Below are 25958 nucleotides of genomic sequence, written 5' to 3' on the forward strand. Positions count from 1 at the left end.
AGGTAATAGGGCGGTGGAGGGAGCACTTTGAGGAACTCCTGAATCCGACTTATCGCCCTCTATGTTAGAGGCAGGCTGGAGGATAACTTTACGATTTCCCAGGCGGAAGTCACTGATGTAGTCAAACATGTGGCAAAGCCCCGGGATTGATGAGATCCGTCCAGAAATGCTCAAGGCTCTGGGTGTGGAGGGGTTGTCTGGTTGACACGCCTCTTCAACATTGCGTGGAAGTCTGGGACGGTGCCAAAGGAGTGGCAGACTGGGGTGGTGGTTCCTCTTTTTAAAAGGGGACCAGAGGGTGTGTGCCAATTATAGGGGTATCACACTTCTCAGCCTCCCTGGTAAAGTCTACTCCAAGGTGCTGGAAAGGAGGGTTCGGCCGATAGTCGAACCTCGGGTTGAGGAGGAACAATGCGGATTCCGTCCTGGTCGTGGAACAACGGACCAGCTCTTCACTCAACAAGGATCCTGGAGGGAGCCTGGGAGTATGCCCAACCGGTCTACATGTGTTTTGTGGATTTGGAGAAGGCGTATGACCGGGTCCCCGGGAGATACTGTGGGAGGTGCTGCGGGGAGAACTCTACTCAGGGCCATCCAATCTCTGTATGACCAAAGTGAGAGCTGTGTCCGGGTTCTCGGTAATGGTCGGACCGTTTCAGGTGAGGGTTGGCCTCCGCCAGGGGACTTTGTCACCAATCCTGTTTGTAATATTTATGGACAGGATATCGGTGTCGGGGTGGGGGGGTTGCAGTTTGGTGGGCTGGGGATCTCATCGCTGCTCTTTGCAGATGATGTGGTCCTGATGGCATCATCGGCCTGCGACCTTCAGCACTCACTGGATCGGTGCAACCGAGTGTCAAGCGGTTGGGATGAGGATCAGCACCTCTAAATCGGAGGCCATGGTTCTCAGCAGGAACCGATGGAATGCCTTCTCCAGGTAGGGAATGAGTCCTTACCCCAAGTGAAGGAGTTCAAGTACCTTGGGGTTTTGTTCGCGAGTGAGGGGACAATGGAGCGGGAGATTGGTCGGAGAATCGTGGGGTGCGGTATTGCATTCAATCTATCGCACCGTTGTGTGAGCCAGAAGGCAAAGCTCTGATCTACCGTCAGTTTCGTCACCTATGGTCATGAAGGCTGGGTCATGACCGAAAGAACGAGATCCAGGGTACAAGCGGCGAAATGGGTTTCCTCAGGAGGGTGGCTGGCGTCTCCCTTAGAGATAGGGTGAGAAGCTCAGTCATCCGTGAGGAGCTCGGAGAGCCGCTGCTCCTGTGCCAGTTGAGGTGGTTCGGGCATCTGGTAAGGATGCCCCTGGGCGCCCCTAGGGAGGTGTTCCAGGCACGTCCAGCTGGGAGGAGGCCTGTGTGGACTAGGTGGAGGGATTATATCTCCAACCTGGCCTGGGAACGCCGTCCCCAGTCGGAGCTGGTTAATGTTGCTCGGGAAAGGGAAGTTTGGGGTCCCCTGCTGGAGCTGCTCCCCCCGCGACCCGACACCGGATAAGCGGACGAAGATGGATGGATGGATGGATGGTAATTTTATCATCGTTAAATACACTTCATTTGGAGTCCAAAATAAAACCTCAAAAGCCATCTTTGGTTTTCCTTTGACCACTGGCTGAAGTCAACCCTTTATTCACCCATTTACATTTGAAATTAGAGGGTTAGGGTTAGAAAATATACATCAGGCTTTGATACGCTTACAGAATACATGTATGTACATACATTCAGTGTTGGTTTTGGTCTTTTCATAAAATGTCTTGACTATAAGAAAAATATAGAATATCACCACACTTATCTTTTAGGCTTTACACCCCTGACTGCATGTCACTCTCTGATCTGTAGGGACTACAAAGATGTGGAGGCGGCCTTAAACGCCATGAAGAACGTAGCCAGGCTGATCAACGAGAGGAAACGACGCCTAGAGAACATCGACAAGATCGCCCAGTGGCAAAGCTCCATAGAGGACTGGGAGGTTTGTTCTGAATGGTCTCTCACTGCATACTGTGTGTGTGTGTGTGTGTGTGTGTGTGTGTGTGTGTGTGTGTGTATTGTTTAACTGTGTGTGTGTGCGTGCGTTGCTGCGTGCCTGTGTGTGTGTGTGTGTGTGTGTGTGTGTAACTTGTGTGTGTATGCGTGTGTATGTATTGTTTAACTGTGTGCGTATTTGTGCGTGTGTCTGTGTTTGTGCGTGTGTCTGTGTGCATGCGTGTGTGTATTGTTTAACTGTGTGTGTGTGTGTGTGTGTGCGTGCGTGCGTGCGTGCGTGCGTGTGTGTGTGTGTGTGTGCGTGCGTGCGTGTGTATTGTTTAACTGTGTGTGTGTGTGTGCGTGCGTGTGTGCGTGTGTGTGCGTGCGTGCGTGTGTTCCATGCAGGGAGAAGACGTCCTCAGCAGGAGCTCTGATCTCATCTTTTCGGGGGAGTTGAGCAAGCTGTCCCAGCCTCAGGCCAAGAGTCAGCAGAGAATGTTTTTCCTCTTTGATCATCAGATGGTGTACTGCAAAAAGGTGCCTCAGCATTTCCCACTGTACTTCACACTTCTTTTATGCTGATGACAGTATGAGTGAATAACCATCCTGAAGGGGAGGGGGGAAAAGTCAGCTTGCAGTCTCTCAGACTGTGGATGGGGAGATGACTTCAGTGACACATTCTGACTCCTACCAGGCCAGTGTTTCTCAGCTTGGGGTTGGGTTGCTCCAAGCGCTCACAAGATTTGTAGAATAGCGGAAGATTAAAAAAAGTCATCCTTTTTTCTTTTAAAAATACTGAATACTCCTTAGTCTGTTGGCCACTGTCTATTTGTTTTAATTGTGGTTATACTTATAATTTGGTTATACAGTAGAAGCCTTCCACAGAACGTCTCATCAACTGTTTTCCCTTCAAAGTTTGCCGCTATGTGCAAAACTAATGGTGGATTTATGTTTATATATGAGAAACATAATATAAACATTATTGTCCACATCTACGTAAAGTGCACTCCTTAATTAAATTATAATGGGCTTTTGTACTGTGCAATAGCTGATTTCTAATTCAGCCGAGGACATGATCCAAATATTAAAGGTGCTCTAAGCGATGTTGGGTGACGTTATTCATGTTGACGTTCAAAGTATTTTCAAACAAAACGAGACTAGCTTGCCCCTCCCTCCTCTTCATCCCGTCCCCTCCCTTCTGTGCTTCAGTGTACTTTTTAAAAGTTCAATCCCCCCCCAAAAATATAAATACGTTGAAAAATACACTGACATGAATCCAACATATTATTGGAAAAGATAACTCGGTCTACTCGTAAACAACATTGTATGTGGTAGCCATCCACAAATCCAGTTAAGCTTAAGGATTCACTGTGCCTTTCACATGTATGTTTGACATTAAAACATGCTGATATATAAAAATGTAAATAGTTTTTTGTATTGTAGGGCACCATAAAAAGGTCACACTACACGTTATGTTAGGCCTAGTTTAATATGCAACTCAATACAATATACAGTATGTAGTAGGGGTCCCTGCTCGTCTCTCTTTTCACTCTCTTTCTCCTGATTTAGAGAATATAGTGTGTGAGCTTGGTATGAAATGAAATTCAATGTTAAAACGAGATCGGACCCAAGACTGTGTACGCTGGGACCTTCTGGCCCTCTCAGGGTCTTGGGGCCAAAGGACAGTTGGCAACTTTGGCTGCCTAGTTTAGTTTAAGTGAAATACATACAATAGAATTAAAAAAACAAGCAGCTACAGTGCAGGAGAGGAGAGAACCCCAAAAGGCTTATTCAGCATCCTACAATAACACAGGCTTTTCCGGTGTTACAAAGAAATCTGTGACCCTTCAGAATGTGAGCTCTGTAGCGCCGTCTACCTGCCGAATATCCTTTAGTGACTTTGCGGGAAAAATCGGACCCGGGCAGAGACATTAAAACAAGTGTTCTTTTCACTGTTGCTCTCGTTTCATTTCATTTCATTTAAGATCATCAGATGGAAAATTAAACAGTTTCAGAAACATTTAAAAGTTACATATAGTCCCTTTTAAAAACCATTTTTAACTGGGACCTGAAGGCTTAGTAATTCAGCCATTACTATGACTCCAAACGTCACATTTTGTAATCCTACATCACTTCTTTGAAATTAAAACATGTCGCACAACTCTTCTCCAGTACACAATGCTTTATTTATACCAAAGATTTTAGCCTATGTTGCCTCTAATATTATTCCCCTGTTTCTCCATACCTGTGGCATGAAACACAATCAATCAATCAGACGGGTTGGCTCTTGCTGGTTCTGTAGAGTACTAGTACTGCTACTTGTACTGGGATTATGGGCTGAGTTTGCTGTCCGTATCCTTGCAGGACCTCCTGCGGCGGGACATGCTGTACTACAAGGGTCGGATGGACATGGACCACATGGAGGTGATAGACGTGGAGGACGGTAAGGAGAAGGACTTCAACATCAGCGTGAAGAACGCACTGAAGCTGCGCTCGCTGGCCGGGGACCAAGTCCACCTGCTGTGTGCCAAGAAGCCGGAGCAGAAACAGCGCTGGCTCGGAGCCTTCGCCGACGAGAGGATTCAGGTCCAGCATGACCGCGACACAGGTCAGACATCTGCACAGATCATGTTCACGGTTAAAGAGCCCCTATCATACTCCTTTTAGGCGTACTTTGTACTTCTTGGGGTCTTATTATAATCTTGTCTGTTTACGACTTATGGTCAGCTCTGTGCGTTGCTATGGTTTCTGTACACAAACCAACCAGGCAACAGTTTGCAAGGCTGCAGACCCGATAAGAAGGAGAAACACAGCTACTTTTAAACATGATCAAAGACTTGGATATGAATAGGTTTTTGGATAAGAGCAAACATCGCAACGTCGACCTTTTCAAGAAGCTGGTTGAAGGAATGAGCTCCAACAAGTCCTCCACCGCTAGAAAAATAATCCTATTTTTGCAGGGCTACATGTAAACGGGAATATCATTGGAATATTCACTTTCATTAGCCATGTAAACAGCTTAATCTTTTAATAATTAACATTGTCTTTTTCGGAATAAGGGCAAAAACAGAAACGTGCATGTAAACGTAGTCAATGAGCCGGCTGAGCGTGCAGGCGCGGATTAATGCACAGGCTTTTGAGGCTGCAGCCTAGGGGTCCCACGCGAAAAAAAAAGACCCTAATTGGCCCATAAGAAACATTTATTTTTTAATTGGCCCATTGTTTTTTCAATTGACTCTGGGCTGGCCAAAAAACACTTTAGTCAAAAATATCACATAGACTATTTTTTTCCATACACCCCCTACTTTCAAATTGAAACGGACTAGTCCATAACGGTGCGCGGCCCGAAAGATAAACACAGTGACAGGAGAGCTTGGAAGTACACAAACAGAGACAAAGCAAGATGAGTCTAAAAAAAGACGCCGATAAGTATTTGGCAACGCTGCCAAAGATGACAAACTTTTTTTACGACTACTGTTGGGGATACAGACATGAAGAACAACAGTCCAAATCGAGCAGCGGCTAGCTGTGAAGTGGCGCTAGGTGAGGATAACGTTAACCAAGACAATGAAGAGGACAGCATATCTTTAAACAGCACCCTCTTTGGGATTTCTGCCTGCATGCAGTTTCGGGTGTGCATCTGCCAGGCTAGAACAGTAATAGAGGTCATGGAGAAGAAACGCAAAGGAGGTGCTGAGAAGCTGCGTGAGAAAATAAAACGCTGCCAAATGTGTCAAATGGACAGACATGTTTTGGCCAGTAGCAGGACCTCCATCAGCTCCCGTGGCCGATGATATCGGTGCTGGTGTCGGATACAGTGACATGCACAGTGAGGAGCAGACTCAGGAGGAGAGGGACAGAGATGAGGGAGTGAGGCTACAACCGGCTGCAGTAAACACAACTCCCCTTAAAACACTTAACACCTTGATAAAACTGAGTGGTGGACAAACTGTTGATGATAACACTACAACAATAAAAGAAATAGGCATGCTATACTGTATCATTGCATTAGTTTGGCTACGTGCGCGGGTATCTGAGTCTTGACTGATCATTTTCTCACCGTTTTATTATTAATAGGCTATATTAGACTGCCTTTCATTCAACAAAGTAGCCTACATCTTAATAATAAGCAAAACACCACCTTAAGGTTCATCAAACCTTAAGCTTGTGCATTTGTGTCCTTAAAGTAGCCTAGATAAACGTTGCACATCATGCAAGCTTTTTTAATGGGAATTGTAGCTTTTCTATCTGCATTGGCAGACAAAAACTCATGCTAGACCTCTTGAAATTAAAGCACAGGGCCTCTTCAGTCGTGAAATGATAATATATAGGCCTCTATATATTGTTTTATGATTCATGAGGAGTATACCGTTTTATTATATTAAAAAATGGCACTTTTTTGTATTTAATGTGTCAACTCTCAATGATTCTTGCTTACCCCTTACATGGCGTTAATAGTTTTAAGGAGTAGGAGTTGCTATACACATTCAGGGGAGAGCAAGGACGGGGGGTATTTGTGATCTTCCGTGGTGTGGTCTGGGCCAAAATGCCAGGGCCAATTTTTGGTCCCAGTCCGTCCCTGCTGCTACCTATAGCTTGGATCCTGCATGTGAATTCTAAAAAAAAATTCTAAAGGCGTGATGATTATGCAACAATATGTAGCCTACATGTTGTATTGCTGTTTCATTATTGTTGTTAATAACAGTGTTATGTGCTGCTGCTGCTGTTTTTATTATTTTTATTTTATTCACAGTTTAGTGTATTGCACAGTGGTTTGTGTCTTAGTAATGATCAGTGGTGGAATGTAACTAAGTACATGTACTCTAGTACTGTACTTGAGTCCAAATGTTGAGGTACTTGAGTCTTTTCTTTTCATGCCACTTTCTACTTCTACTCCGTTACATTTCAGAGAGAAATATTGTACTTTTTACTCCACTACATTGATCTGTTACAGCTTTAGTTACTAGTTACGTTAGTTACTCCATTACATTCATCAGTTACAGCTTTAGTTACTACTTACTTTAGTTACTCCACTACATTCATCTGTTACAGCTTTAGTTACTAGTTACTTTACACATTAAGATTTCTGCACACAAAACACATGTAGTTTATAAAATGTGATGTTTGATTCTAAAGTAAACTAGCCAACAATATAACGGCTACAAGTCAGCTGAGATGATGAGACCATTAAACACTAGTTGATTGACAATAAATTTGTTTGGTTTGTTTAAAAAATATGAGGATTTTTCGACATTCAGTACTTTCACTTTTAATATTTCAAGTACATTTTCCTGATGATACTTACATACTTTTACTTAAGTAACATTTTCAATGCAGGACAGTATGGTATTAGTACTTTTACTGAAGTAAAAGATCTGAATACTTCTTCCACCACTGGTAGTGATGTTGTGATTTTGCCTCAGTAAAACCAGGTGTTCTGCACTGCTGCAGATCCTGTAGCCTACCGGTTGGTTTAGAAAGATAAAAGTGATTACCAGCTTGCTGTTGAACTGTGAATCCAGGGAATTCTGCTGCTTTGCTGTTTAGTTACATTTTCTTTGTAAATGTTTTGGTGCTGTGGTGGCAGAGGATAATATCTGGTATTCTTTCCACTTACATCTCTGTTGATGTTAGTTTTATGATGTAGTTTACTCATTTTACCTATGTGGTGTGGTGGTAGTTGGTGTGGGTGTGTGTGTGTGTGTGTGTGTGTGTGTGTGTGTGTGTGTGTGTGTGTGTCAGTTAAAATTATTATTATTTGCATGTGGACCATGTATGGCACTAAATACATTTTTCCAGTAAAGCACAATGATTAAGGGGGGGCCTCACACAAAGAGCAGCCTAGGGGCCCCTGACCACCTTAATCCGCCCCTGGCTGCATGGGATGTCTTTTGCCCATGTGGGTTAGTTTGAAAGACACACGCACACGCACACGCACACATACACACACACACACACACACACACACACACACACACACACACACACACACACACACACACACACAAACTCAAACAATGAGCCCTCGATTTATAGTTAGATGATACATAGACCTGGGATCTTCCAGTTAACTGTCTCCCTAACCTGTCAGCCATGCTTTTTTCTCTGCAAAGAACAGAGCTGTGTCCTATAACATGTGATCTGCTGTGTATCCTCCTTTGTTCTCCTTTCACTACATCAGCTTTAATACTTTAAAAACTTTAGTGTGGTGCGTCCGGAAACTGTGGCACTGCCGGCAGTAAATACATGTCTCTGATGCTGATCTAACGAATAGAGCCAGACTTCTGTCCTGAGTTGAGTCTGTATTAACTGTGTGCTTCACTGGCACATTAGTAGGAATAAGGGTTTTGATTTGATGTTGAGTCCTGCACATTTACAGTCTGTTGGTTTTTACCTTTTGGGAACAAACACAATGAAAGAATAACTTCTTGAGAAAGCCTAAAACTTTGTAAAGCCCCTTGAGGCTATATAAATAAAATTGACTAAACTTCATAGCCATCCCATTTCTTTTTCTCCTCTCAGGGTTTTCTCTCACAGAGGTCCAGAAGAAACAGGCCATGTTTAACGCCTGCAAAAGCCATCCAGCTGGGAAACCAAAAGGTATGCACCCAAGGGTTCAGAGAAAGGCAAATAATAGGATTGCATGGACTTGAGTAGTTGCACATTAGGCACTAAGCTCCTGAGTGTGGTAGTCTCAATGTAGTGTTTGTATCAGTGTAGACTCTACATCCTCTTGTTCCTAAGTTTTATTTCATTTTGTCAGATAATATAATACTCATCATCTTAAAGGGTAACTACCGTTTCTTTCAACCTGGACCCTATTTTCCTATGTTTTTGTGTGTAAGTGACTGATCGGAACAACAATCTTTGAAAAAGTGTCTGACAACATTATGGAAAGGATCCCTACAGAGATTCAATTTCAATTCAATTTTATTTATAGTATCAAATCATAACAAGAGTTATCTCGAGACACTTTACAGATAGAGTAGGTCCAGACCACACTCTATAATTTACAAAGCCCCAACAATTCCAACAATTACAGTAATTCCCTCAAGAGCAAGCAGTGCGACAGTGGCGAGGAAAAACTCCCTCTTGGGAAGAAACCTCAGACAGACCCAGGCTCTTGGTAGGTGGTGTCTGACGGGCCGGTTGGGGGTGTGATGAACAGTGGCAATAATAGTCACATTAATAATGGAACAGTGACTGGATGTAGCGGGAAGCTGCAGGGTTCAGCCGGAAGAAGCATGACATTGCAGGGCACCGCTGAGCTCGGCAGGGAGTGCAGCAGGACCACGGCGACAGCTGGAACAAGGATCTTGGTGCCAACGTTCTCCAAGGAAATACGCTGGGGGAAAAAACATAAGGACTCCGGGGAGTAAACTCCCCAGAAGCTAGGATAGAGATAGACCTTTGAAACCTCTTTAAGACCGTTCTGTTCAACCAGAAACAGCTCTGAGGTCGCTAGCACTGAACCCACCAGACTCCATTTAAAAAAAACAATACTTTCAGCGTGTATAGAGCCAACATATTTTCACATGTAAATCAGTAGACTATGTGTTTATTTCAACCAAAAGTAGAGTTGCGATTGTCAGAAAAGTGAAAAGACGACCCAAAATGGCTTTTTATAGTTAGATTTAGTTTCTGTTTACTTTGAATGAAGTGTATTTTACGATGCTAAAATTACTGTTGATTTACATGGAGTCTGGTGGGTTTAGCGAACACAATTTTGCGGATATTTAAAAAAAGGATCTTACTCTTTAACAGAAAGGTCGACCTCCTTAGAAATCCTTTCCATAATGTTGTCAGACACTTATAATAATAATCTGAGCCTGTCAGTCATAAAAGCTGGACAATTGTCCTATTAACTTACATTGTAGCTTGTTTCTCCACTGCCGACTGCAGCGATCTCGCTTAATGCTGGACCAATGTCAAAGATTGTTGTTCCCAACAGTGACTTAGACACAAAAACATAGGAAAATAGGATCCAGGTTGAAAAAAAAAAGCCTTGGAGGTAGCCTAGCCTTTAAATCTCAGAGTAATATCAGTCTGGAAATGTCTTCCTTTCTCTCTGGGCTTGGACATGGGTCACCTCATGATGAATAATGTATACACACTGATCTATAATGCATACTGCAGCACTTTCTATTGAAATTCTATGTCACCAGGACCTGTATTCTTCAAGCATCTCAGAATCACAGTAAAGGTTGGACTAAGGCTAAAAATACTCGTCCTTCTCTAGAACAGGACAGCAGAGTTATTTATGAAGATTCCTACACACACTCCCAACAAGACAGACATCTCCGGTAAAAAATAAATGTCATTGCTCCAATCGCTTCAACTTTGCTGTTCTTTGATTGTGTCAATAAAACTCAGCATTTTCTGCACAGATGTTTTCACATTAAACAGAATCTTCCCATTTTTCCAGGTAGGCTTTTAATTTGAAACGTCTGCAGGAAGTGCTATTTTAACTGTGCTCAAAAAACAGCAAAGTAGGGGCAATTGGCAAAATTTTTGAAATTTATGAAAATACTATCTGTGTTTAAAACAGAACGTCAGAGCAGCATAGTATTGACTATAACAAAGATCCTCTACACTAAAGATAGCGCATTTCAAGCAGCGCCAACAGTATGAAATGGTACACACTTCCTGTCTCCTAAAGGGATGTGGCCTCGTTTGAACATGTAGTGAATGTCGTGTGGATGGATGAAAAGTTATTTCTTAATAGTTTCTTTTGCTAACGTTAGATATGTGCAGTACAGTGTTTTTTTTTTTAAATGGAGTCTGGTGGGTTCAGCGCTAGCGACCTCAGAGCTGTTTCTGGTTAAACAGAAAGGTCTCAAAGAGGTTTTAAAGGTCTATCTCTGTAGGGATCCTTTCTATAATGTAGTTAGATACTTAGAATAATAATCTGAGCCTTTAAATAAAGGACTTTTAGTGGACTAAATTGACGATGCACATGTGTCCCATAGGGTTACATTGCAGCCCGGTCTGCGTTCATGCTTAATACTGGACCAATGTCTAAGATTGTTGTTCCCATCAGTCACTTAGACACAAACACATAAGAAAATAGGGACCAGGTTGAAAAAACGGTAGTTACTCTTTAACTGTATCTGTGGATAGCTACCTTACCTGTAGGCCAGTAAGCCTATCATCAGTCAGCACATTTACATGCACACCAATATTCCACTATTATTCTGAATATGACAATATTCCGAATTTGATACAAGTCATGTAAACAGCATGTTCCGGTTGGATATTCCTAATAAGGCCTTTTTCCGATTACAGCATTTTCTGATTAAGACATATGTTATATATTATTATTCCGGTTTTAGAGGCATTGTTTAGACATGTAAACAACGCATTCGGAATATGCATCTCAATCAGAGTTCTCACCGCAGGCTCACGGTCAGCTCTGTGCGTTGCTATGGTTTTTGTACACAAACCAACTAGCCAACAGTTTGCAAGGCTGCAGCCCGATAAGAAGGAGAAACACAGCTACTTTTAAACTTTATCAAAGACTTGGATATCAATAGGTTTTTGGATAAGAGCACACATCGCTACGTCGACCTTTTCTAGAAGCTGGTTGAGGGAATGAGAGAGGGAGGCTGTGTTCACATGGTCCAACAAGTCCTCCACCGCTGGAAAACTTTGAAAAAATCCTGTTTTGCACGACTACATGTAAACGGGAATATTAGTGAAATACTCACTTTCATTAGCCATGTAAACAGCTTAGTCGGAATATCGTCTTTTTCGGAATAAGGGCAAAAAACTTAATGTTATGTGCATGTAAACATACTGAACATTGTGTAAATTAAAAAAAAAGATTTATCTTTACAAATAATATGTTGGATTTATTGATGTATATTTTCAGACTATATATATATATATATATATATTCAGAATTTAGTTACAATAACTCTGAGGACCCCCTAAGAGTCCCGGGCCCCCTGTTGAAGATCTGTGTCTTAGACAGAGCAGCCTATTCCATCATGTATCAGGACAACTAGAAAAATTAATATACAAAACTCTCTCAGCATTCAGGCGTCACAGGCACACCGGCCAATAACAAATGCAGATCTGGAATATATAATGAGTGCATGCTTCCGCTCTCATTTCCCAGCTGTGTCTGATATCCCATGAAGTGCTATACTGTATATGTAATGCTACGTTCTGTCCGTCTCCTCAGCAGTGACCAGACCTTACTACGACTTCCTCCTCCGGCAGAAACACCCGTCCCTCCCCACCGCCTTGCCCCAGCAGCAGGTGTTCATGCTGGCTGAGCCCAAGCGCAAAACCTCCACCTTCTGGCACAACATCGGCCGACTGACACCTTTCAAGAAGTGAAGGAGTGAAAATCCTGAAGCAAAAGAATAAACCGTGGAGCGAAGGAACAGAGGGAAGGGGGGGGAGGGACAGAGAAAGAGAAGTGCTCTCTGCTCGTGCCTGAATAGACCCTTTTTAATTAATCTCTTTTTCTTTTCCTACACGTAACATTGCCCTTATTGAAACACTGATTTATTGTATAGATGAGGATGATTATGATGAGGACGAGATTATTTTTTCGAAAGCACTTTATAGGTTGGTTAACAATCAGACTTGAGAACGGTCTCCCCCGGAGACACTGAGTCAAACAGGGCGAGTGGACCCTTGCTTAACTTACTGCTACTGCTACTACACCTCCAATCGAGCGCCAACTGGTACTAATACTACTGCTATACTGCTGCGAGCGAGCGTGGGACTCCCGATTGTGCCGCCTCTGTGAACGACAAAAAAAAAAAAAAAATAAGTTGTGTCACTTCTTTCCACTGTTGTATTGTTTTATGATTTCACAGATGCCAAGTGTTCACAGTGCCAGACGATTTTTTTTTTTTTTTTTTACATCTGTTTGATCTGTGTCTGTTTATGAAAATGAAAAGAAAAAAAAAAAAAAAAGGGGGAACATTGAAAGGGGGGTGGGGGTTCCTGTGCTTTTTCTCTGTGCAAATATATAATTTCAGGATTTTATTTGAGCTGGGGTTTTCTTAAGTGTTTTGTGATCTCCATCCTCCAGGATTTAGTTCCGTATTGTGCAAACACTTAAATAATTCGTCAAATGCAAGAAGAAGAAGAAGAAGAAGATTCCACTCAGCGCAGATTAGGAGCTTTTTATTCAAGCAAAACAGCAGCAACACACATTCCTCGAGTCCGATCCTCGACTCCTCCTTTTACCTACCATGTCAATGAGAGTAAACACCCTGTTCTTTTTTCTTTCTCTCTCTCTCTGTCTTTTTCTTTTTTTTTTAAAGTGCCATTTGAAGTGTGTCGCGGATGACTTACAATGACATGCATGGATGTGATAAAAAAATGCTGTGAAGAATATTTTTTTATCTCTGAAGAACCCTGCTATATTTAACCAGACTTCAGGAACTGAGGTTTTCATCGTGCTACTAGGCTGACAGCATCGCAACACACACACACACACACACACACACACACACACACACACACACACACACACACACACACACTTTTATCTACCTTTACTGTACTTCTGATAGCCAGTGTTCCTGCTCTGTGTATCTGGTCTCCAGTATAATCTCCTTTCTGATCGATGCAGCCCAGTGATATCGCTCTGTAAGTGCATTCAGTGAAATGTGCTCCTTTCACCTTTGTGTTCAAATGTTTTAGCTTCTGATGATATGGAATATTAAACATTCCTAAGCTGACAAATGTGACCATCAGTATGGGGTGATTATTGCATTTTCATTTGTTGCATTTCACACTGTTGCACCGCCCAGCAGACATCACGGGGGAAGTCGAGATGCTGTCCCTGTCATCAGCTCAGCTGCAGCTTTAACTTCAGTCCACTCAACGTTACCAACACGCTAAACTAACCGAGCTCATTACAACCACAAAGACCACCGCTACTAAATGTTAGCCTAGCCGGTAACAAAGCAAATCCCTATGCCTCCTTTTCCATTTGTGTTGTGTTCAACATGACTGTGAGACGTTCCATTTGTACTCCGAAGTTAGATTTTCTGAGGTCAAAGTCGGAAACATGCCCCCGGATTTCCGAGCTCGGAACTCGGGACAACTACTGAATACCCCGAGGTAAAAATCCAACATGGTTGCCCAGTGCATCAACAGCAGTGAAAGCTGTAGTAACATACAGTTATTAGCACTTCTGCGTTATTTGTGTCTCACTAAATCAGTTGTACACACATTCCTGTCCATATTCTATCTGTGGACATGCTGTTTGTATGCACAAAAAGCAGCCTAATGGTACAGCTAACAATGGCTAACCTGGCTAGAGGTAACCCCACAATGAAAAATCCGACTTGTAAATGGAACGCATTCAACTCGGGTGTGACATCATTCCCAGCTCCGGCTTCCGGAGTTAAGAGGTAAATGGAACGCATTATTATGTTACCAACGAGCTAAAAAACCAGGCTTGTTAAAACCACAAAGACCACCACTACTAAAGGTTAGCCTAGCCGGTCCATCTGCCTCCTTTTCCCTACGTGTTGCATTCAACCTGAGTGTAAGACCGACCTGGGTGGTTGGTCTTACACTCAACATTTTTCCCCACCTCTGGAGGAGTTTGCAACGGTGTCACTGAACTATCTCAGACTCTGATAGTTTGCGCTCAGAAGACGACGGCTGCCTCGGGGACTGCTACGGTGCTGAATTTAGGGCGGCTGTGGCTCAGAAGGTAAAGAAAGTTGGTGGTTCGATCCCTGCCCCTGCCGACCCATGTCGAAGTGTCCATGGGCAAGACATTGAACCCCAAATTCCTCCAGATTCTGCGCCAACCGAGTGTGAATGGTTCCAGTGTTGCCAACTCTTTTCCAATGAAAGTAGCTAGCACTAGCTCCAAAAGTCGCTAAAAGTAGCTGACGCCATACGGTCATCTTGCATTTGTGACGTCATTACGCAATAATTTGCATAAAGCTTAGTGGTTGTGTCAGGTGCAGCAAGTCAGAGATCAAGAGCAAGGTAGAAAGAAATATAAATCTTTAGCCAAATAATCACAAACTCACTACAGGAATTTATATTAAATCATAAATATTACTTAGGCATATTTGAAGTAAAAAAAAATAATTTCTACAAAAGGAGGAAGAAAGATTGATAAAAAAATTCTCAAAGAAGCCTGGCTTGGTTCTGACACCAAGGACTGGAAGCCCAGGGCCAGGCCAGCTCAGTGGCGTCTTTCGCCAGTTACGCTGTCTCTCGTCTCTGCCGCCAGGAAGCCAGGCCGATGGCCCAGCCCGGCCCCCGCGCTCTGTACCCCCTCCACTTCTAATCCATTAAATGACACGAAATGTAACCATGCGTTCACGGGCATCGGAAAAATATTTTTCCCAGTGAAAAGGTCATCATCATCATTACTTCCTGTGGGAATCAGAGGAGGGAAACTCGGGCCAGATTTTAGAGTTGCTTTTAGCCAAAGCAACTTCCAATTAAGTGCTTTCAACCTTGTAGGTACAAACTCCGGACAGCAAGAGGTAAGTGTAACTACATTAACTTTAAATAAGCAAAACTACAACGAGCCATATGAAAGTGCAACTGTAAGGGTTATTTTTGCATTTTATTTTAAAATCCGAGGTGCAGTCGGAAGAGATGGGTTTAACGCCTGCGGCGGAAGATGTGTAAACTTCCGGCCGTCCTGATGTCAATGTGGAGCTCATTCCTCCATTTAGGAGCCAGGACAGCAAACAGTCAGGATTTCGTTGAGTGATTAGTTTTCCCTCACCGTGAGGGGGCAGCAAGCAGCTTGGCTGATGCAGTGTACATTTACTACCGTTGGACGACTTTACAGCTGATTTCTTCTCTCTCTTGCTCTGCCCATACTCTGCACTGAGCTCTTCCTCAAAGCAGCTACGCTAATCCCCCAAAAAAAGCATCATCTGTTTCGGCATCCTACATATAGAATTGAAACACAAATAGTCATACAGTGACAGACATGCGCGTATATATGGCCGGCTCACGCCTTGCTGCTGTCCACCCAAGAAAAGGTTTCAGCTCTGAACCTAAGGTATCAAATTGACACTGTTACATGTGCCTCTGGTGTGTGTGTCTTGTTTTCTCCGTCTGTCTGTCTGTCTCTCTCTCTCTCTCTGTCCCTTTTTCTGCCCTCTTCCCTCTGCCAGTAGTTCAGTTATTTGTCTCTTTTGTTCTAGGATTAGTTTACTCTTTTTAGGTAAATTAGGAGACGCGGGGAGTGACGGCCCATTGCAAGGTTGGTCCAGCTTCTTCCCATCTTAGGTTCTTTTTGTCCGGGGTCTCCAGTCCCTTTTTGTTTCTTTGTTTGCTACTTTTGGGAATATTTTTGCATTATTTAATAAAGCTTGTTGGTTAATTGTTAACTTTGTGTCTGGCATCCTTTTAATATGTTGCATCCTCCAATCCCTTTTGAGCCTTGATTTGTTTCTTTAAATGGAGGCCGTAACCGACACTAATAATGAAACATTACCCAGGCGTACACACAATAAAGATCTTTTTTGAAAAAAACAATTTTAAACGAAGGTCTACATAAAAGGGCAACTCTTTACAGTGCTTTTGACCACATCTTACAGCTTCTTCAGGGGAAAGACTCTGACCCTGAGTAGTCTATGTCCACAACGTTCCACTTCTGGGATTGCTCCCATGCCACCAGAAATTCCGCCGCATGTCCTTTTCAGTCGGATGTCCATCCCCTTATTCTTTTTTGTGTTGGCGTTCTAAACTCCGCTGGATTTCTGAGGACTATGGTTAACTGCTCCTCAGATCTCTGCAGGGTAAATCCAGACAGCTAGCTAGACTATCTGTCCAATTAGAGTTTTCTGTTGCACGACTAAAACTACTTTTGAACGTACACGTTCCACCAAAACAAGTTCCTTCCTGAGGCTATTTTGCAGAGGCACTGTGGATCTGCCCGGCGCTTAGCACCGCCCAAGACGATTGTGATTGGTTTAAATAATAAACCAGAGCACATTTTCCTCCCATCCTGGAATGCTGTGTGGCCTAGCCAGACCTTCCTATACAATGCTGTGGAGGAAAGTCTGGCAATGCGAGACTCATAAACAGTATATAATGGACCAATAGACCCCGTTGCTCTGGACGGAGACCAGTGAAGGCTATTAGAAACACTTTTCCGGTGATGGCCAGCTTTACTGCGCAGCCTCCAACTGAGAGAATGTGACGTGAGCAACGTGTCTGAAAGTTGGAAGTCTTCTGGTAGCTGTGCCAAGAGAAATCTCAATCATTCCCAATCTTACAGATACGGAGAGTGTAGGTGTATGTAAGGAGATAACATGGGCACAGGCTAATTATTGCTAACTAACATGCTAGTTAACATTAGTAATTAAACCTAAACAGCTCATGTAAGTCGAAACTGCCTGCGAGCTTCTCCTGTGACAGTAAGTCACTTGGTTATGACACAATCGTTAGCTTATATTTACAAAAACGTCTGCTACGGAGCCATAACGTGAGGTACAAGGTAATGGAGCTTTTTATACATTGTCGTGTTTCTTTGGAACTAAACAATGGACAAATAGAGTCTTCAAACATTTCTGATGTAAAGTTATTCGCAGTCAAGTGAAAAAAAAAAAAAAAGGTGGTCAGCGGAATGCTAACAGGAGGTGATGGCTCGAGTTCTGAAGCGAAGCTTACCCCCTTGGCGAGACTAGACACTGAGTGACATGAGCCTGACAACTGGAAAAACTTGTTCTGCTGAGGAATAGCTGCCTTCAAGATGTTAGTAATTGAAACTCAAAAGTTTTTTGTTTTTTTTGCACTGCTGTTCCCAAGGTCGAGAATGAATTTTAAGCTCAATGGTGTCCCATTGCCCCCAACTACTCCTTCCAGGCAGTGCTGTGACCGCTGCCTTCAAGACACCTAATCTTAACTTTAACCATAACCAGTGCCTCCCAATGGTGGGGAGGCACTGGTTATGTTATGTTATGCGCTGCCTGGAAGGCACTGTTGGGGGCAAAAAACACCAATAAATGAATTTGTATGCGTGTAATGCTTTAACAGTAATGCAATTTTGAAGAAAGTGAATTTAGACTTTATGTAGACTCTAAAGGTATAATTCATGCAAAATTGAAGCATCTGCTATGCATTAACATAACGTATGGAAATTGAAGAGAGGAATAGGGAGGAGTATCTAACTACAATTACCACAGAAACATGACTTATACTTGCACTTTGCTATCCCGGGACAGGTTCGCTATGGTAGATCTGAGGGATACAATGTTGCGGGCCGCAGCGGATGTCCAAAGATTTATCCAAAGATAAATGTGGCACTTCAGCAATAGAATGGTCAAAATCTGGATTTCTCAACGGGGAGCCATATTGGCCCTTTATGGGTACTGCAAATTGAGGCACTAGCAATAGAATGGTCAAAGGCACTTTAGCAATTGAATGGTCAACATGTTGATTTCTCCATAATTCCAGGGTAGATATGGACATGCTGGGTATCAGTGAATCGCTGAGGACCTGTTATGTGAATCCTGTTTCGAATTCAACCGGGAGCCATTTTTTGGCCTTTTGGGGGCACTGCAAAGTGAGGCACTTTAGCAATAGAATGGTCAAAATGTTGATTTCTCCATAATTCCAGGGTAGATATGGACATGCTGGCTTCCGCAAGTTGCGTCCACCAGAGACTGGGGCTCGTTTCCCATGAGTCACGTTTGCTTTCCCTGTTCTTATTTTCCTTAACCCAACCGTCCGTTGTTGTCTTGCATCCCCCAGAGACCGGGGCTCCCGCAAGTCAGGTCCCACAGAGACTGGGGCTCATTTCCCGCGAGTCACGTTTGCTTTCCCCGTTCTTATTTTCCTAATACCAACTGGTTCCTCTTTTCCTAAACCCAACCCCATTGTTCCTTTCCATTTTTATAATTAAATAACTAGATGCTGCATTGACATTTGAGAATGTGCTGCCTGATTTCCGCCACCAGATGGCGCCCACGCAGAGTCAAATGTGGGGTGGAGTCAAACGTTTAGCTCTGCCCACATTTAGCCCAACCCTGATCTGCGTACTGCAGTCAGGTGCAATTGGGAGAGCTATCAACCAATCCGCTGAAAGAAGATTGGCGTCGGGGTCCTGATCACCCCGTCGTTGTTGTATTCGCTATAACAACCACCTCACTATACATTATCCCTTACGCAGCCTACATTGAAGCGATACTGGCGTTGATCACTCTCTGATTCTGTGAATGAATGCCCGCATTGCATTGTGGGACATCGGCTTTGAATGCGCTAGCTCTGTCTTATTTAATGTAATATTTCACCGGTAATAAGACCAAAATAATATGAATAAAATAAAGAAATGCATACCATGATAACAGCTAAATAAATGTTGATAGATAGTAGCGTTATAGTTTTAAAAATATCAATAAACAACAAAGCAATCCAGTTTCACTGGCCAAAATAGACTAAAATATTAACATTAAAAGAAATACATATAAACCGTGATAAAATCTGGTGAATAAATGTTGATTAAAACAGCGGTTATTGGCCTAAAAATACCAATAATATCAAAGCTGTATCCAGCTTCTCTGCTGCAGCCCGACTGGCAGAAAGATTCGTGCTGTGATCACGTAAGATGCTTTCCATTGAAATACATTAGTTTAAAAAATGTGACCCCAACACGGAAATCTTCACAATAATGTGATGCTATCACATTTCATGTTTCTACCTCACTACATAGACAAATATTTTCACTAATTGTATATTGACACTTTATTCATTATTTCGACAGACTGTTCATGTTTACTGTGTTATTACTGATCCACATAACTAACTACATTACATATTGCACAAACTGGATATTGACTTCACTACTTCTCAGCATTCATATAGACTAGGCTATCTATTTAGATATTATTTCTGCGTTATAACTGATCACTGGATCCACATCAATATCTCGCCCACAATTTCATTTTTGCACTAACTGTATTTTGACTCTTTACTACATCTCAGCAATGTTATAGACTGTCTATTTTGTGTATATTATGTTATCACCATACCACTTTCGCATATTAATCGACTTACTTAGATTTCACTTTTTGCCAACTTGCACGGCCTATTTAATCTTGAACCTTTGTAGCCTATTGTATTTTGTTTTCTTGTACTATGTTGAAGGTGAAACTGTAGATTACTTGTACGCTTACGCTTTTCTTGGTGAGGTCGCTGTTGTAAATGAGAACCTGTTCTCAACGGCCTACCTGATTAAATAAAAGTTAAATAAAAATAAAAAGATTCACATACTACAGTTCTTCACCTTCCCACTGATGCCCAGCATGTCCATATCTACCCTGGAATTATGGAGAAAACCCAGCTCCAAAGAAATCTAGCTTTTGACAATTCTATAGCTAAAGTGCCTGACTTTGCACTGCCCCCAAATGGCCATATATGGGTCTCCGTTGAATTTGAAGGCTGATTCACGTTTCGACAGCTCGGCACCTTCCAATTGATGCCCAGCATGTCCATATCTACCCTGGAATTATGGAGAAAACCCAGCTCCAAAGAAATCAGGCTTTTGACAATTCTATTGCTAAAGTGCCTGACTTTGCACTGCCCCCAAATGGCAAAATATGTCTCCCCTTTGAATTTGAAGGCTGATTCACATACTCCAGCTCTGCACCCTAGCCTGGGTAAACCCTGACGATCTTCCGGAAAATTTGAGATTTGCTCTGCAAGTCAGTCTGGCGAAGAGCTCATTCAACCCCATTTCCAGTGTCACCAAAATCGAGGCACCAATCACAACCGCTGAGGCGGGCTTTACACCAATCACAACTGTTGAGGCGGGCTTTAGCTTTTTGTTTACATTCAACATGACGGCTACCGAAGCACAGCATCACCCGGATCGTTGGTCTAATGGGTTGGACTATCCAATGCGCCCAGAGGCATTTGAGTGGTGTCCATTGGTGACGCCCCTTTGGAAATGAACTGTCAATGAACCTTTCCCAGACCCCCTCTCTGAGAAGGGTCTGGTGTCAACCAGGCTACCGCACCCTCCCATTGATGCCCAGCATGTCCATATCTACCATGGAATTATGGAGAAAACCAAGCTCCAAATACATTGGCTTACCAACATTAACTACTGCTTCCCATGCAGCCCTAGAGTTTCTCTACTTCGCCATTAAGCCCATAATTTTATTTCACTCCACTAATCATACTAACCGACCGGTTTTTAAAGGTATGAGCCTCATACTCATCCTACTTCTCCTCTGCTCCTCAGGAGACAAAGAGACAAATCCAGGCCCCAATGACTTCCCTACTCCCCAGGTGCTTTCATTCACAGATTTCTGCAATCGCAAAAATCTCGGCTTAATGCATCTTAATATCAGAAGTCTGCTTCCTAAATGTGATTCATTCACCTCGCTTGCCCATTCAGACAACCCTGATATTTTTTTTCTGTATCTGAAACCTGGCTCAGGAAACACACCAATAACTCAGAAATTTCAATTCCCAACTATACTTACATTTTCCGGCAAGATTGAATCACTAAAGGGGGAGGTGTTGCTAAATACTGTAGAGAGAGCCTACAGAGCTCAGTCATCCTATCCAGGTCTGTACCCAAACAATTTGAGCTTCTGCTTGTAAAAATCCAACTCTCTAGGAATGAGGCTGTTAGTAAATGTAAATGTAAGGTACTCAACATCAGACCTGGGTGGAATGAGTTTGTGGCTGAGCAGTATGCTGAGGCAAGAGAGGCCTTTAGACTCTGGTCTGAGGCAGGTAGGACTAGACAATGGGATATTGCTGGATTTGAAAAAAGCGGACAAATGGTAGATTTAAGTATGCACTCAGTTGTATTAAGAAAAATTAAAACACAATGAGAGCAGACTCGCTAACCAGAAAGTTACATGACAACAACCTTAATGACTTCTGGCAAGAGGTCAAAGAAAAGAATAACAATAAAACACCCTTACCGGCTGACATTGAAGGTGTTAGTAGCCCAGAAAAAATAACTGAGCTTTGGCAAGATTTGACTGTTGTAGTACCAACTCAAAAAAGTTCTGGGACACTGTTAAAACTATGGAGAAAAAGAACACTTCCTCCCAACTGCCCACAGCTTTGAAATCAAGTACTACCACTACCGACAAGCTCACGATATTAGAAAACTTCATTAAGCACTTAATTGAAGCCGGTCATGCTTTCCATCAGGCGGCTGGACTCCCAGTAAACTGTCCCACAACCCCCGTGGCTTCACGTCTACACCCCCCACCATGCTTCTCCTTCACCCCAATCCTGACAGCTGATGTGTTGAGGAAGTTGCAAAATCTGGACCCTTACAAATCAGCTGGGCTAGACAATCTGGACCCATATTTCCTAAAATTATCTTCTAGTATTATTGCTTTCCCCATTACCAACCTGTTAAACCTGTCTCTCGTATCTTCAGAAATTCCTGGATATTGGAAATATGCCGCAGTCATCCCTCTCTTCAAAGGGGGAGACATCCTCGCCCCAAACTGCTATAGACCCATATCTATCTTGCCCTGTCTCTCGAAAGTCTTCAAAAGCTTGGTCAATAAACAGACTACCAACCATCTTGAATCCCATCGTGTCCTTTCCGCTATGCAACCTGACTTCTGTGCTGGTCACAGCTGCACCACAGCCAGCCTCAAGGTCATAAACGACATCACGGACGCCATTGACAAAAAACATTACCGCGCAGTCATTAACATTGATCTGTCCAAGGCATTTGATTCTGTTAACCATCAGATTCTCATTGACAGACTCAACAATCTTGGGTTTTCACATGACTGCCTCGCGTGGTTCAGTAACTACTTTTCTGATAGGCATTAAATCTGAGGGCCTGTTGTCTGGACCTAAAGTTGTCTGGAATTAGAAAATGTGAGAGAGTACAAATACCTAGGTGTCTGGTTAGACAGCTCCCTCTCTTTCCAGCAACACATAAAACACCTTCAGTCTAAAGTTAAGTACAAGATTGGTTTTATATTCCGCAACAGGACCTCCTTCACTCACACAGCCAAACTCACCTTGGTGAAAACGACAATCTTACAAATTCTCAATTTCAGTGTTGTTATTTACAGAACTGCCTCAAACTCTCTCCTGAAAACATTGGATGTCACAGTATCATACATTTTGTGACCAGAGCCCCTTAAAACACCCACCACTGCAAACTCTATGCTTTAACGCGCATACACTTCTCTCATCTAAACGGACGCAGCAGTTCCCATTTTTGCAAACCATACATAATTACAAAGAAAAATATTACTGAAAATGCACTACAGGTGTTTGGATAGATCAGCAGGCACTTTACAGTACAGTCCTCAAAAAGTTGCAGCATTCCTTGTGGCTTGTTGTGTTTTACACAACATTTCCATGAATCATGGATGTGTTGATGAAATAAATGAGGAAATATTAGAGGACTTAAGGAGACGTGATGTTGAACTACGGTGCGATTGGACACTCGATGCACTCCTGGTGGAGTGGGTGGACAGAGATGGAATGGGGGGAGGAGGAAGGGGCACAACAGGTGCAGGTGGTGCGTTTGGAGGCCCAAGCTCCATGGCTGCAGCAATCCTCTACAGACTTGAGGAGATGCGCCCGAGAGGCCGCAGCAACATTGCCACCCAGTCAAGACGGGCATTAATTAGCCTACTTTGCCGCATCCTGGACAGCTCCCGCTGGCATGCGCCAGGCAAATCCGCCATCATTATAGCAATCCGCCATGGAACAAGTGCGCCTGCTCTTAAAGGGAATGTGAGATGACGCTCTGATTGGTTATTTTCACGTTACGCCCAAACCACACCTAACTACATCAGACCAACCCATTTTAGATTTGCGTCGGGCGCAAGACTCATTTATCCCGCCAGCATAATAGCAACAGCGCCCGGGATCCGCCCACAAAGCTATTTTTGCGTTTCATACTCGCGTTTCAGATTGTTAAAATAGGGCCCTTTTAAGTCTTTTCAGGCTGCTCTAAAAACAAAACCTCCTGTTTAACTAGACTCATTTCACTTCAGAGTGATAGTACAACAGCCCCAGACTGTCACTCGAGTAATATCAGAATATTCTGATGTAGGATTTTAAAATTAAAGCCATGGAAAATGTCCAATTAAAGCAATATTTTAACAATTTTTCAGGCTGCTAATTAAAGCTATATTTTAACTCTGTTCCGGCTGCTCTAAAAACGAAACCTCCTGTTTAACCAGACTCATTTCACTTCAGCATGATAGTACACTGCCCCAGGCTGTCGCACACGTAATATCAGAACATTCTTAGGTAGGATTTTAAAATTAAAGGCTTTAAAAATGTCCAATCAAAGCAATATTTTAACAGTTTTTTCAGGCTGCTAATTAAAGCTATATTTTAATTCTTGTTATGCTGCCCTTAAAACTTAACTTCCTGTTTAACCAGACTCATTTCATGCCAGAGTGAGAGTACACCACCCCAGACTGTCACTCGGGTAATATCAGAGCATTCTGATGTAGGAGCATTAACTACGGATCTTAGAATATGAACTAAGAATCTCAAAGTAATGAGAAACTTTAAATTATTGACTTAGAATATAAAAATATTGACTTGGAATATAAAAATATTGACTTAGTATCTCAATATATTGACTTAGCATCTCAATATATTCACTTAATATCTCAAACTATTAACTTACTATCTCAAAATATTAACTTACTATCTCAGAACATTGACTAAGAATCTTAAAGTAAGGAGAAACTTTAAAATATTGACTTAATATCTCAAACTATTAACTTACTATCTCAAAATATTAACTTACTATCTCAGAACATTGACTAAGAATCTCAAAGTAATAAGAAACTTTAAAATATGGGCGTTCTCTTATCCTGTGTCTGTTACTTAAAACCTTTTGATATTAATGAATGTCTGTTAATTTCAAGCCATTGCCAAATGAGTTGCTATAAAGCTAATTAAGACTATCAGCTCCACACAACTCTCTCTGGATTCCTCAGTATGGCTAGGTTCAGAAGATTGTGGCGTCTGGCGACTTTCCCGCGCAGAAAGTCGAGTGAAGATTATTATCTCTTCTGAAGAGTCAAAGTTTTTTAATCCTCCGGGTCCTCCTTGGTTACTAGCAACTGTGTGGAGGAGGGGTGGGGGCGGTGCACGATCACGGGAGGTTTGTATCATGTGGACGCGCTGACAGTGTTGTTGTCATTACTTAGAATTCCTCATGGGGGAGACAGAAACTACACACTATAGCTTTAAACCTGCGTCAAATTGATGCTTTTACAATGTATAATAACAATGTAAATACGTTTTAAATATCCCCGGAATCGTCCGAATCTCCAATTCGGATTGTTTTTTCTCGTGAGATCATACGTCACTTACATGGCCAATAAGGAGACAGAGAAGAGTGCATGTCATATGGGTCTGTCAAGAGGCTCATTTGATTCTCTCAGTATAACTGGTTTACTCGCTTGTCCGTTGACATTTTCTGTAAAACTTACTGAAGGACCTACCTACCGCCATTGTAAAACGTGGCTGTGTTCATCTAGATCTACTATTTACTTCATGAATCACACTACTTTTGTGAATGTAAGACTTTGGTTAACTTATTGTAAGCACCAAAAAAATTAAATCACATAAGTAAAAAAGTATGTTTATACAAGAGATTTGAAGAATTTCAAAAAGTGAAAATAAATTTTTCAGTTTTGGACCAAATTATGTCTTTACACATTGCTTTAGAATTAAATTTAGCCTCACTATGAAGAAAGCTGAGGTTGTTCTGAAAAGTTTGATGTAAAACACATCAGGTTATATGCAAATACCCTTGACAGGTGAATTTGAGAAGATATGTAAAAATCGAGAAAATGCCCTTAGACTTCTGAGGGTTTTAACAAATGTTATTCTTTTTCTTTCTTATCTGCTGATTTGGTTGTGAAATACAACATCAATATGTCCAGTAACTAGCGAATATAAACTACAGAAGCACACATTAAATATCCGAGTACTGTAGATAAAAATCAAAATGCTTGCATTAAATTAAGCAATACATCTACAAAATGCTATATATAT

At 42.3% G+C, this 25958-nt stretch overlaps 1 protein-coding gene across 5 annotated transcripts in view; it reads left to right on the forward strand.

The window, feature by feature from the left end:
• Positions 1-12892, forward strand: part of arhgef4 (Rho guanine nucleotide exchange factor (GEF) 4) — a 163210-nt gene extending 150318 nt beyond the window's left edge. For 4 of the 5 annotated variants that reach the window (XM_028568830.1, XM_028568833.1, XM_028568832.1 and 1 more), the window contains 5 exons: positions 1845-1974; positions 2376-2507; positions 4335-4578; positions 8493-8570; positions 12157-12892. In XM_028568830.1, coding sequence (XP_028424631.1) covers positions 1845-1974; positions 2376-2507; positions 4335-4578; positions 8493-8570; positions 12157-12314 — 742 coding nt within the window. In that variant the 3' untranslated portion in view covers positions 12315-12892. The remainder of the gene's footprint in view (positions 1-1844; positions 1975-2375; positions 2508-4334; positions 4579-8492; positions 8571-12156) is intronic. The other variant, XM_028568831.1, reaches the window with a different exon arrangement.
• The last annotated feature ends 13066 nt before the right edge of the window (positions 12893-25958 follow it).

The sequence above is a fragment of the Perca flavescens genome, chromosome 22 (genome assembly GCF_004354835.1).
Source record: "Perca flavescens isolate YP-PL-M2 chromosome 22, PFLA_1.0, whole genome shotgun sequence".
NCBI classification, from domain to species: Eukaryota; Metazoa; Chordata; class Actinopteri; order Perciformes; family Percidae; genus Perca; species Perca flavescens.